A 14,148-nucleotide genomic window follows, 5' to 3' on the forward strand; every position below is an offset into this window, starting at 1 on the left:
ACAAGAACTCGAGTACAAGTATACCGATGGGGCAAAGAGAATTGAAAACTTTAAACATTACATTCAAAGTTTGAGATCCCTTGTCATGCTACTGAATTTTCAGACATATTTGTTTTAATGTCTATGAAGAAGTTTGTCAAATTTCCAGAACTCAATGTAGATCAAAGCTGAGAACTCTCGAATTGAGTGTAGATAGATCGATGGGAGTTATCGAGAATTTAATTTGAAGTTAGGTCAATGCTGAGATGTCCCAAATTTATAGTGGAGTTAAATCAATGCTGAGATGTCCCAAATTAATAGTGGAGTTAAATCAATGCTGAGATGTCCTAAATTTATAGTGGAGTTAGAAACAATGCTGAGAGCTGTAGAATTCAATCTGAAGTTAGATCACTGTTCAGTTCCCATGAATCTAATCTGGTGTTAGATCAAAGCTGTATTTGTATTTAATCGCTGAGTTCTCGTGAATCTAATGTGAAGTTAGATATCAATGCTGAATTCTCAAAAATTGTGTTTATCTAGGGACAAGGACCCTGGAAAATATAACCAAATTTGTTAACAAACTTGCTTGGAAGGTTCTCAGAGTGTCGACTTTCCTACATACCACAAACCACGTAGTCTGACAATTGACAAATACAATATTGGACTTTTGTATTGTCTGGTCTGTAAATACCTCCCTGTGTGACGAAATCATGCAGATTCAACATCTTGAATATGAATCTCCAGGAAGGTTTTGAAAATTGTGCTCAAGTATTAGAGAACAAAAGAAAGAAAGCAGTTTAACTCTTTTTTTTTGGGGGGGGGGGGCTTTAATGCAATTATTTATTTTTTGGAACCTCAGTGTATCTATTAGTTTATGTTAGTATAAACTATGCAGAAATTAATTTTTTAAAAGTAAATTCGAAAACAGACAATTGTACTTTAAAAAGCCAACGTCTCGACTGAATATTGTTATTACAGTTATAGGTTAGCCCTGACACCCTGCAAGTTTCGACATGAAGTGGTCCAAAACCATTAAGCAATAATAAGAGTTTAATCTTATTTAGTTTTTAATGTTTGTGTTTCGTTTATTTATTGTTTGTTATTGAACTCTTGTAAACAAAGAAAGAGTAGCACAGCGTCTTTAGGTTCAAAGGTCGTTAAGCTTAAACTTGTGAGTTGTGCATCTAGTGGCGTTTTTAACCTAGCCTATTTTAAAGGCTAGCCTGTTGTTGACCTTTTGCAAATAAAAAAAAAAAAAGTAGTTCTATTACAATCTTTATAAAGCACAAAACACGCGGGAAAGTTTACTCCTTCACCCATCATCCTCACATTAATGGCATATGGGTGTATTATTTCCGGTCAGACTTAATAATAAATCTGCTGTGTAGGGGATATATTGTAATTATTTTCAATGCAACTATCAACCCATCGGTACTAAGTCTGGACATTGGTGTGCATTGAAGCGAATTTAAATGCAGAAGGACTGTTTATTTGTTGACTAAAGTCTTGACCACTGGCTATAGGCCTACGTTTCAACTGGAATTCTGGGAAAGCAAAGTCATCCTGCTTATTTTGTTATTATTGTTTTGAAGTTTTGTAGAATTTAGTTTCTTTCAGAATCTGTTTGGAAAGGTCGAAAGAGACCTTTTGATGATGACGATGATGTCGATGGTAAGTTCACGGCCTTCTTTGCCACTGGAGCGTGTATCGGTGAGCTGACCCTGCGAAGGTTAGCAGGGCTGAGTCCAGGCTGGTGATTGGAGGACATCGTGGTGGGCGAGTGAGGAAATGGCGAGCTCTGATTGGACGAAGCTGATGCTGCAGCGGCCAATCGAACAGAGTCGAGGGATGAGAGAAAGTGAGGTGACGTCAGGTGCGTTGACGTCAGAGCCGAAGAGGCGTGCGCAGCCAAAAGAGACATGGCCGTCGGATCCAGCGGCGACCTCAAAAGGGGGCTGGAGGTGTGAGGGAAATTCGGGTGAGGACTCCCGTGAGGTGCGCCCATGCCGAAAGCCCCGACTCCGTTTTGGCGAAGGTAGGAACCGAGAAAGTCACTCGGCGACACGGGCGCCGGCCTAACTGTCGAAGACATCGGCAGGTGCGACGAGGGAGAAAATGGCTGGGGCGTTTGTGACAGAGGAACTCCTGGGGGTGTATAACAGCCATGAGGTGATGGAGGTATCCCGTAAGGATAAGACGCTGCAGCTGCAGCAAGATAAGCGTACAGGTGAGGATCAGCTATTCCGTACGGCCAAGCCAGAGCCATCCGCTGCCTTTTATCTTTCATACGACGATTTTGAAACCAGACCTGCAAACAAACAAAAATATTGGAAGTGGAAACCTTAGTCCTCCTATAGAATATAAAAGATATAAAGAATGGAATCTATACACATTTTTTAAATTCTCTTTTCTCTCTAATGGTCAAAAGAATAATGACAGGATATTGACAAGGCTACTTAGATGGCAGCGTCGAAAAGTAATTTTTTTTTACCAATTTATGAAAATCCGTTTCTGTTAGATGCTTTCAGCGTTTAGATGAAATGCAAACTATTCTAAATTTAATTCACGTATTTGTTAAATGTTTTCAAAAAACATTTACCCTGTATATATCTAATAAGAAAAGATTTTTAGTAACGTGATAACAAAAATACTTTTTCGAATCTATAATGTAAGGCAACCAGTTCAATATCGTGTCAATATCCTCCTGATAATTAGTGAGAAGAGTGGAAGTTAATAGTGGACGTTAATAGTGGACGTTAATAGTGGACGTTGGGGTCAGGTGGTACCTGGGAGAAGGGTTTTGCTGCATTGAGGCGCTCAGTAAATACAACTCAGCTGGAATAAAAAAAAAGGGATTCGAACGAGACCTCCTCAATTTCCAGACGGTTAATGCCACGCAGACACACCTTGCTAAGAGGTATTTAAAAAAAAAAGAGCCGAATGTCTTGCACTAGTTTCTACCTCGTCTGCCTCACATGAAAGCCTGGCCAGTGAAGATACAGTGAGTCTCATCCTGTAGGAGTCTGTAAGAATACGCCTTGAAGGGCCAAGAACACAGAAGCAGCAAGCCTTCGAGATCATGCAAGGAAGGGTGGCACCTGGAGAACGGGCTTAATCATACCGTGAAACAAATGAATACTATACTAAGAACTACTATTAACTGTGACTATTTGATTATTAGTACTCTTGGGATACATTGTCTGGGCCATGAAATGCAGGGGAAAAAGAATGTTACGAAAAACATTGAAAATCGTGAATTTTGCCCCTATGGAGTGTCTCACCAAAGAAAACAGATCCTTACTGTCTAAAGCTGCATACTACTTAGAGAAACCCGAGCAAGACACTGACCACAGACCAGTACTATATAAGACAAACTATATGGAGAGCTGCCTTGTCTAAAAAACCGCTGCGTAGTTTACCTCATCTATAGGACTAGTTATATGAACCTCCAACATAAAACTGAGAACGCAAAAGAAGAAGAAAACTATCACTTAAAGATCCTGCCCTTAATTTGGACCTCACACCTTGCTAAAGACCATGTGTCTCTTTCATCCACGACACCTCCTTTGTAAACAAACAAAAAAAATAATAATAGCAAAGTAAAGTAACGATTATTCACCTTGATAGTAGCCTCGGGTAGATTCAATGATGCAGCCAACTCGCACCTCTTAGGCCTGGACACGTAATTCTCTTTCAGGAATTCTTTCTCCAGACGGCCGATCTGTTCCCGAGTGAATGCAGTCCGGTAACGACGCACCTGATTGTCATCCAGCGATGAATCTGTTGAAACCAAAAAAGAAGAGAGAATATGTGAGTTGATTAAACCTAAACCTTTCGGGTCGAATATAGGAATGCCTTGTAAAACATTTATTGATGAATTGACTAAGTATCAAATGTAACATTGATAACATTTGTAGCGCTGTTAAAATTTCATGTTAACCTTCTGACCACATAATTTTTTTTTTAAAAAGGATGGTATATCTGGAGTTAGAGAATTTAACATTGGATAGGTTATATATACTAGGGGAGGTAATACGTGGGATCGGTGAACTGATCAAAACTAGTTTATTATTGTGGGAAGCGTGGTCGAGAGGCCAAGTGCGCTTGAACCTGGCTTGGCTTGGCTACCTAGAAGGGCTCGAGGTTCGACACCCGACTCGGGCAGAGTTGTGTTTACTGAGCGCCTAGATACCCCCTCCCCCCCCCCCCCACCCCACTGGTCCACAAAAGAGATTGGACCAAAAGCGTTCTGAGCATGCTATAAGCATGAAAGTAGCGCTATATAAAAGCTATTATTATTATTATTATTATTATGTCTACTTTTGTAAAAATCTACTATCCATTCATCCCAGTGGCGCTACTGTCATGAACGGGCTGTAAATCTACTTTAAATTACATTGTGTGTTTGGAGTGTGTGTAATGTTTTATCATTTCAAGTTGTGGATTTAAAAGTGTTTTATTACGTAAATAGAATTTCTGTTTGATTTCTTCACTTACATAAGTATCTCCGCCAATACGGTGGACATTGGCTCATAAGCAGAGGCAGACTGGGTGCCCAGTTCGGCCAGGGCATTTCTAGACCATCCGGCCCATAAATTGTATTTGTGATGGACATCCAATTCTAGGTCTACCAGTCCTCAAAATGATTATATTAAGTTTGATAATGCATACAGTGAACACTATATCCTTATAAGGATTACAGGCCTTATGTTGCTTTTCAATCGCAAAGTGTATAGGCCCTAAAAGGATGAAGCCCTACCAGTAGGCTATTTACATTATTTTGGAAAATGTTTTAGATTAAATTAGTAGGCCCTTGTAGAGTCTGTAAAAGATTTTTTATTTTTAATTACGTTGCTCAGAGGGCCCCTTTTGTAAGAGACTACTATAAAACCTTTGACAATTCAATACTTGCCGAAGTGGTATCCATGCGGCCATTATCTTATAAAATACAGACGTGACTTCAAAAAAAAAAAAAAAAAAAAAAGAGATGATTACTGTGGTCCTACCGGCCCACCGAATGCCAATAGCCAGTCCGCCCCTGCTTATAAGACTTAGTTCTGAAAGACAAAAATGTCATAGTATATCCACACAATCCCATATATATGAAATGAAAATGTCTGGAAATGTGCGATAGTAAATGAGCTAAAGAAGTTAATTAAAAGAAGGGACACACAAATTCAAAATGTTTAGCAGTCTTTAGTATATAGGGTGACTTTCATTTCATTAAAGCGTGAAATGTAGTCACCGTCCTATCAAGTCCTATTTCACGGTACTATCAAGTCCTATTTCACGGTACTATCATTACAAGTCCTATTTCACGGTACTATCTAGTCCTATTTCACGGTACTATCAAGTCCTATTTCACCGTCCTATCAAGTCCTATTTCACCGTCCTATCAAGTCCTATTTCACGGTCCAATCAAGTCCTATTTCACCGTCCTATCAATACCTTTTTGATAAAATTTGTAATTTATTTGCCGAACGTAAAATTGTTCACCTGTTTAAAATATCCTCATTGATGTTTTCCCCCTAAATGAAAAGGTCAAAGGAATGGAAAAGTTCTTAAATTATTTTTTCCCCACGTCCAAATTGCCAAAGTGCCTATTTTTTTTAAAACCGCATTTGGTTCAAGTGATTCACTCCTTAATCTTCGACTATCCAGAGATATTGCTGTCAAGTAATTAATTGCCAATTAACACCTCTGGGTTCACAGTGGAGTGGACATCAACTTGACCATTGCGCTGCTGCTCACAGCATGCATTGCTGCTCGGTCCAGGTCTCTCAGCACCCCCCCCCCACACTACCCTGCACACAAACTCACACTTGTCGATTGGCGGTCTGGGGAGTTCGAGAATACTTCACTTGAGTCTCTGTGACGTCATGTCCGTGGAGCAACTCTTTCATGGAGCAACAAGGCTACCACGAGTGCTACACTTGCTGCTATGTATCTGGTCATCTGGTGATATTGTTTTTGGGGGGCTACCTTTTAAGTTGATTGCCTCTTCTCTCTGGGTGATTGATAGATTAACACTCAAAAGAAAATCCTTATCAGTATGCGCTACTCTTATTGGTTTGCTTTTGTTGTTGTTGTTTTAAATACTGTACGCAGTAATATGAATTGTAAGATAATGTCACGTATTAGTCAGTACTTTGTAAAAGTAAAGAAACATTTCTCTGAGAGATATACAAGTGTGTAGCATACGATGAATGAGGTCGTTATCCTGTCATCACAATGGATTTCATCAGTATATCAGGTGGAACAGATGAAGACATTACACGTCGTATAAATCTAGCACGTCCGACATTTACACTCCTAAAACCAATTTGGAAATCTCCTCACATCTAACAAAACTAAAATAAGAATCTTTCACTGTAATGTAAAAGCGGTTCTACTGTACAGTTCTGAAACATGGAGAACAACTGAAGCAACAACAAAAAAAAAGTACAGACCTTCATCAACAGATGTCTGAGAAGTTTCTTAAAAATACACTGGTACGACAAAGTAGAAAACACCAAACTGTGGGAGATGAGTGGACAGAAAAATATAGAAGTGCAGATCTTAAAGAGGAAGCAGAGATGCATTGGTCACACCCTTAGAAAAACTACCAACAACAGAGCTAGACAGGCCTTAGAGTGGAACTCCCAGGGAACAAGACGTAAAGGAAGACCAAAAAGAATATGGCGACGCAGTATATTAGAGGAAGCCGAGAGGACCGGAAAGAGCTTGGAAGCCATTAAAAATTAGCAAGAGACCGTGGAGAGTGACTTGTTTTTTCTTGGGCCCCATGTATCAGGAACTCAGAGGAAAGATGATGATGATAATGGACTTCATCCAAACAAATCCGCTTAAAACTGAATCGACCCAGATCCTATAAATACAAATCGAGAAGTAAAAATCTCAGTCGCAAGATTCCTGTGAGGCTTGAACAAGACACTGGCCCCAAAAAACCCACTCTAGTAAAAAAACAAAACAAACAAGATTACAAAGACAGTTTATGTGTAAACACAAACTCAAAATCGGCCCCCTGAAGTGGTCCGCTCAGCCAGGTAAAATGGCAGGTTTCAATATTATCAGAAAGAATATCAGTAACTATGAACTACTATATATCAAAAACTACAACCTTATCTCCGTCGATACAAAAAGAAAAGATTTGCACGTGTCGAAAGTGTTACCAATACTGGTGTATTGACGGACAGACCACACACAGCTAATAGCGGCTATTCCCTTTTGGGGGCCGCTAAAATAAAACAATATGGAGAGCTGCTTAGTCTGCAAACCACTGCACAGTTCATCTCTTATGTACGAAAATACTCGTCTGAAATCTCAATCATTAAAATGAGAGCGAAGAAGAACTAGACTCCTATGATAGGGAGCCAAACGATCAAACCCTTGATGCAGCACACGCCTCTTAATTTGATATATATATATATTTTAAATAGCTTTTATATAGCGCAGCTTTCATGTTTATAGCATGCTCAGGGCGAACTGGTCCCATCTCGTTTGTAGACCAGCAGATTGATGGGGTATCTGGAAAAAAAAATGAAGTCGCAAAAGTTTAGTTCTTTGAATTCCATGATTTTTTGTGATTTGGTCCGAGATACGCGTGTCGGATAATTTGATGACCCTGAAGCCGAAAATCTTTGGGCAACACTGCACATTTAAGAATAAAGAAGAAAAAAAATGTTTTAACTATAACTTTGTCACATTGAAAGCAAACACAATAATTGTCTCCATTTCTGATGCGTATAAAGTCAATTACCATCCTCTAAACTCTAAATAGAACGTTGTTAACATTTGTCAAAGGGAGATAATAAAATATTTTTAATTTGTCCTGAATATTTATTCATCACAAAAGTAAGATATCTTTTTGAAATGTAAATTAAATAAAGTTAATTAGAACTCATTAGAAAAAAAAACCCACTTTGACAGAGATGAAGAGAAGATATGATATATATCAGACATCTGCGAGGCTATTGATTCAATGCCGCCATTTTTTTATTTTTTTTTTCTGTCGTCTGCTCCTGACCCAGCATCAGCAACACAATGAATTTTTTTTTTCTCAAAAAGAGAACAAGACGGCTTGTTATATGATATTTCCACTTTTAATGAACACTGTAAATGTGACCTGTTATAAAAGTTTATTACTCCGGCAGACGTGAAGGTGTTTTCACAAGGGATGAAGAGTGTTCCCGCCAAATATTTATGATGCTTTTCGTACAAAGAGAAATGTGCTGGTTACACTGACTTATTAAAGTATCAAGTGACGTTGATTTTCTGCGGGAGGAAACTGAGGTAGCGGACCATGACATGGTGTAGGGCTTGACGCTAGAAAAAACAGACGAACAGCTAAAACACGCTGCTTTGTATGCATGGTCATTGAACGCTTGGATGTTTTCTAATTATAGAGTGGTTAACATGAGTTAGGTTAAAACAAGGGGCAGGTAATGATCGATACGACGATGCGTTGAGTACATTATTAAACTATCAATGTAGTTTGTTTGTTTGTTTTATTAGCAGACCATCTACAGTTCCGATTAAAAAAGAACACATATTATAACTCCATAGAAACGGTTTGGCAAAGCTCAAAGAACACAAAAATAAACTTCAACATTTGAAATTTTTATTATCTATTCCTACAATTATCTTTCATAAGATATCATCTTACTTAATTATAAATAAGGCTTTACATTTCCATCTTATAATACTACATAGTTCTATTTAGAATTAAAATGTCCTGAGCATTCTATTGTGTAGTTTACATCATTAGGCCTTCTTGAATTTTTAAAACAGGAGCAGATAAAAATATGAATACCAATGAGCTCCCCCCCCCCCCCCCCCCCCGGTACAGTTTGGTTTCCTGTCATTTAATTCCCATAAACAAGTTTGGTCATACAGGGACATGTAATCTTGGAACTGACCAATAAAGTGGTCATGAAAAATGCCACTGTTAAACGCTTCAAAAGCATTAGGGTTCCAGACCATCGATAATGAGGCTACACGACTGACTACTTGATGCCTCAGTGACCACTTGACCACACCACCTGCAGAGGTGTTGAGCTGGGACGTGGAAAAAGAGGTGGAGAAGAAAATTTAAAAAAAGGGGGCGGGGGTGGGAGCTCGTACAAGCGTAGGGAAACATTTGCCCCAAACCTCATCAAAGACAACTGTGTGTGTGTGAGGACTTGCCGTCAAGTCCAAGAGACGAGCGACTCTTACCGAGAAAAACGCCAAGAAGGCAAGGAAAGATAACTACGAATAATCTCGTCACTTAAGGGGAGGTAATTAAACAGTTGGAGAAAAGAAGAGGGGGCTTGCAATCTCAGCGATAAGACGTCGTGAAACCGGCGGGAAAATTATCCCTGAATGTTGTCATAAATGGCCATGAATATGCAATTAACACTCAAAGTAGGCAATGAACCGCACAGGCAATGACGAATAATGGGGTCATTTCTTTTCTACTATCTCCCCCTACCCCCTCATTTGGTTTGACAGCTCATATTATTGATAAAGCACGTGGTTGCAATTACAGGGGTAGTAGGTAGTATTATGTAGTATTATGTAGTATTAATAAATTGCAATTTTAAAGGCTAGACATAAACCTTGTGCTGGCAACGCGTGGGGGGGGGGGAGTAAACATTTAAGCTGGTTATTTATTTTAAGTGTGGTGTGTGTGTGTGTGTGTGTGTGTGTGTGTGTGTGTGTGTGTGTGTGTGTGTGTGTGTGTGTGTGTGTGTGTGAATATGAGTTGTTGGACCAGTGAGGGACAACCTTTTTTTTTTTTTGCCCGTGGGCCATTTAAATAGGCAACACGCGAGTAATAGGCCGCCGCATCACTGAAAAAACAATGTTGAGTCGGATAGAACCGAAACGTTTCGTGACTTCATTGTCTGGTCTGAGTTCGCCTGAAATAGCAGGATGTCCCCAGGCTCTAAAAACAATTAATAACACAGTGATTTTTTTAAAGACATTTCCTCTTTATAAAGCTGATGGCGCGTTGTAACAACGATTACTCAGAGGTAACAAAATTCTAATAATATGCCGATAGATCCAGATTTAGAAGACGGTGACCCAAAATGTATTTATTTAACTCTTTAATAAATACATGCGTGGAGGCGCGGTGGCTGTGCGGTAAGGCGCTTGGCTGCCGAACCGGGGCCGGGTTCGAATCTTGGTGAAGACTGGGATTTTTAATTTAGGGACCCTCGGGCGCCCCTGAGTCCATCCAGCTCTTATGGGTACCTGACATTAGTTGGGGAAAAGTAAAGGCGGTTGGTCGTTGTGCTGGCCACATGACACCCTCGTTAACCTCAGGCCACAGAAACAGATGACCTTTACACCATCTGCCCTATAGGTCTGAAAGGGGAATTTTTTTTTTTTTTTTTTAAATACATGCGGGAGTAACATGGAGTATAGATTGTCTAGACCACAAGCCAAAATTCAACTATTGTTTTGTATTGCACTTTGAAAAATAAGAACGGAAAACCAGAGTTTGCCCAGTTTGGCCAATACGTAATTCTCTAGCACCAAAGATATACATTAACTGTCAAATTTCCAGGTGATATTAGGGAATCTAAGTTTGGACATGAGAAATGGAAGACTGAGAGAGAGAGATTGAAATACCTAGAAGAATAAGCTATCTCGAGGATGCATTATTAAACAAGAAAACAAAACAAAAATACTTTAAAAAAAAACAACACTTATATTAAGTGTATTGTATCAATTAGTTTGGATCAGTCATGAAATTATATATCACATTTACCTAGACCTAGGGGTTAGGGTTGGTGGGTATATGCACAATTAAACTAGATTTATAAATCTGTGCGATTAGAAATATTTTTAACTGTTGTTTTTGTTTAAGCGTTTAGCTTTCTTAATGCGCGATAACCCTATCACTTGTCTGGACCAGCTGTGAAAGGGAGTTGATCTTAGCACGATCACGCACCATTACAGACTTACAAGTGTTATGTGTAACCCATAGACATATATATATAGACTGGACGATAAAGAACAAATTATTATCGGAAATATTTGGGAAAAGATAAGTTTGTAGATCCACATCACAAACCTATATGTATTTGCCAATGTCTATGATTGTAAAACAAAGACAAAATATTGGGAATATGGCAGTTTTGTACTTTTCAAAACTAAAGATCAAAGGTATATATTGGCTGAAATGTTAGTCCTAGAATTTATAGCTCAATCGCCGCCATTTTTTTTTCACATAGATATAGTACATAAAACATATTTGACTTCCCCCAAATAAAAATAACTTCCTACTTCCAGTCTATATTTATTTATGTCTATGGTGTAACCATAGACATACATAAATATAGACTGGCCGAAGGAAGTAACTTCATGTAACTTGAAAACATGTATATCTATTGTATTCGGATTTCCGAATTATGAAAAATTGCATGATCTTCATTCTTAGAGAGTAAACAAAACTACACTGCCTCCTTATTTACAATATATATAGGTGTGTGGCTGAAATAGATATGAATACTTAACTTTTATACTGCTCATAAGAGACATAAATGCTGTATAATAAAGTACACAAAATTGCAAGTCACAAATTTTCATTTCATAAAACTCTTTAATCGGCCAGTCGATATTTATTTATGTCTATGTGTGTAACTCATATATTCAAACATAATTGTATAGGCCAGTGCTGCTTTCTTTTTTATTAGACTTTATTTAATCTAAAACTTTTTGTTTTGTCACTAGAACGAATAGCGTGCTTTGTTACAAGAAAACATTCCAATTCGGCCATTTCTACTTTTGTACTTTTTTAAAAAATAAAACGTTTCTTACTATGGGTAAAAAAATAGTTCAGGGGCTCAGAACACAGAATATGCACATGACCTCTTGCTGGATGAAGGAACGGCCAGCTGACTCTTCAATACTTTATTCAGAAGGAATTTTTTTTTTATAGTACACAATTCCACCTTTTAAACATCTATCTCTATTGCTGATGGCTAACGAGGGGGTTATAGGGTAGTCAGCACAATGATCGACCGACTTCAATTTCCCAACTAAGGACAAGAAACCCAACAGAGTTAGGTAGACTCAGGGGCGTCGTGAAATCTCAAAATCGAAGTCTTTTTCGAGATTTGAACCCAGGACCCCTCGGTTCGGAAGCTAACATGTTCACCGCTCACTCTCTTCTATTATACAAACACTTAAAAATTATCAATGAAGCAAGAAAGACTTAATGGACTACGTTTAATAAACATTTAATTCGTACATTTGGATTCTAAAAATAGTGTAAATAATTATGCAAAATAGCAAAAAATGTTAAAATTATATCTCGAAGTTTCTTCTATTTTTCATTAGTGTCTTAGGGCCCTCCCGAGCCCCACTGTTGGAGCATTGTACCTCAGAATCATTTCGAGAGGCATCACAGGCAAGAGTTTGAGAAGCACTGAACTAAGTTATAGCGCTATAAAATCTTTGAATGTAAACTGATATAATGGATTTAAGCACCCGTTGTGTCTGGCGATGTCGTCAAGTCTGTATGACCCCCCCTTTGTTTGTTCTCGATAACACTTCTTTTATATATGACCATTATCTGCTCGTCCCAAATAAGAAAACGATTTGCTTCCCGTGAGAGTGGCTAAATGTTCCACTGGATCTACAGTGTATGTTCTTCCATTTACAATCATCACAAGAAATTGATCATGCAATGTTTATGTAGCTTACTGGGTTATTTAAGCTTGTCAAGTTGAGGGCAGCAGAATGTTGACATATTTATATTAATTAATTAGTCAAAGACAATAGTGGTGAAACGTTATATCATTAAATAAACAAATTTATTTTGAATGATTATTTGAGGTAACGAAATATGTTGTAAAAAAGGTTTCTATCGATAAAATTTCCAAATCTTGTTTTGTTACAAAAATGTCATGCCATAAATTGTATTGTTCAAGCAGTCGAATCCCAAACCAAAGATAAACTGGAAGATTAACATCAGCTTCTCAATAGAATTAAAACTATATTTTTTCGCTAGTGGTCACTGTGCTTCTTTAGGGTTGTCAAAGCTGGACACTAAACGCTGAGGCTGAAAGAAGGATCCAAGTCTTGGAGAGTAAATGATATAGAAGAATGCTGGGCGTCTGATTTTTTACCTTTACCTTTACCTATCCCTTAGTCTGTTGGACCGTTGGGGCACCAGGCAAGATTTGTCGACCGTCTTTCTCCATTCCTCCCTTTTTTTTTGCCTTGTTTAGAACCTCTCTCAATGGCAGGCCTGTCCATTCTTTAATGTTGTCCTCCCATCGCTTTTTCTGTCTGCCTCTTCTTCTTTGACCTGGCACTGTTCCCTGAAGGAAGGTCTTTGCGAGCACCGTAAATCTTGTAATGTGGCCAAAGGTTTTAAGCTTTCGTCTTTTCACAATAGTTAGCAGGTCATCATGGGCTCCGATCGCTACAGTAACACTGTCTCTGATTTCTTGGTCTGTGATGCGGTCTTTGAATGTGATGCCTAGGATCCTTCTGTAGCATCTCAATTCCATTGCTAGGATCCTCCTCTCAAGCTCTGCATTCAACGTCCACGACTCGCAAGCATATAAAAATGTGGCCATGACCAGAGAGCGCATCAGTCTGATTTTGGTGCCTAGGGCTAAGCCCTTACCAGGAAGAAAAGAGACGAGTTGGTATTTTTACAAATCAACACTCTGGCTGGCGCAAAGGGAAAGCATCGCAATACTGTAAGACATGACTCACTGTCAAAGTCATCCTTCAAGGTACAGTGGAGACAGAACGAGGAAGGGATCGTCCACAGAAAAGCTGGATGGATAACATAGAAGAATGGACCTGCCTCTCTCTTGATGTCCTGCTCAGAACAGCTGCTGAACGGGAAAAGTGGAGGTATTTGGTGACGTGTCACAGCACCTTACGATGGAAGAGATAATGGTGATGGTTCTACTGTCACAGCACCTTACGATGGAAGTCAAGATGGTGATGGTTCTACACATTTTTTGTTCACAAGTCGAAAAAGATTCTATTCAATTTTGAAAGTAATCTGCAAAGCTCTTTCGGTGACTCCATTCTTTGCATATATAAATTGTAAGCAGTAAATATAATGACAAAGGATTTCCAGACATTTGGCAAAAAAAGAGAAGACATTTCCAGGCATTGGTCTACAATGTAGCACCGTCCGGCTTTCAATCT

General features: G+C 38.7%; 1 protein-coding gene across 1 annotated transcript in view; it reads right to left on the reverse strand.

The window, feature by feature from the left end:
- Window positions 1-802: 802 nt before the first annotated feature.
- The window catches only part of LOC106065112 (segmentation protein even-skipped-like), a 36,518-nt gene continuing 23,172 nt past the window's right edge, over window positions 803-14,148 (reverse strand). Inside the window, exons 2-3 of the mRNA XM_056045435.1 lie at window positions 3,599-3,759; window positions 803-2,287 (exon numbers count right to left, since the gene is read on the reverse strand). Of these exons, the coding sequence (XP_055901410.1) occupies window positions 1,583-2,287; window positions 3,599-3,759 (866 nt within the window). The 3' untranslated portion in view covers window positions 803-1,582. The remainder of the gene's footprint in view (window positions 2,288-3,598; window positions 3,760-14,148) is intronic.

Source organism: Biomphalaria glabrata, chromosome 11, assembly GCF_947242115.1.
Source record: "Biomphalaria glabrata chromosome 11, xgBioGlab47.1, whole genome shotgun sequence".
Classification (NCBI taxonomy): domain Eukaryota; kingdom Metazoa; phylum Mollusca; class Gastropoda; family Planorbidae; genus Biomphalaria; species Biomphalaria glabrata.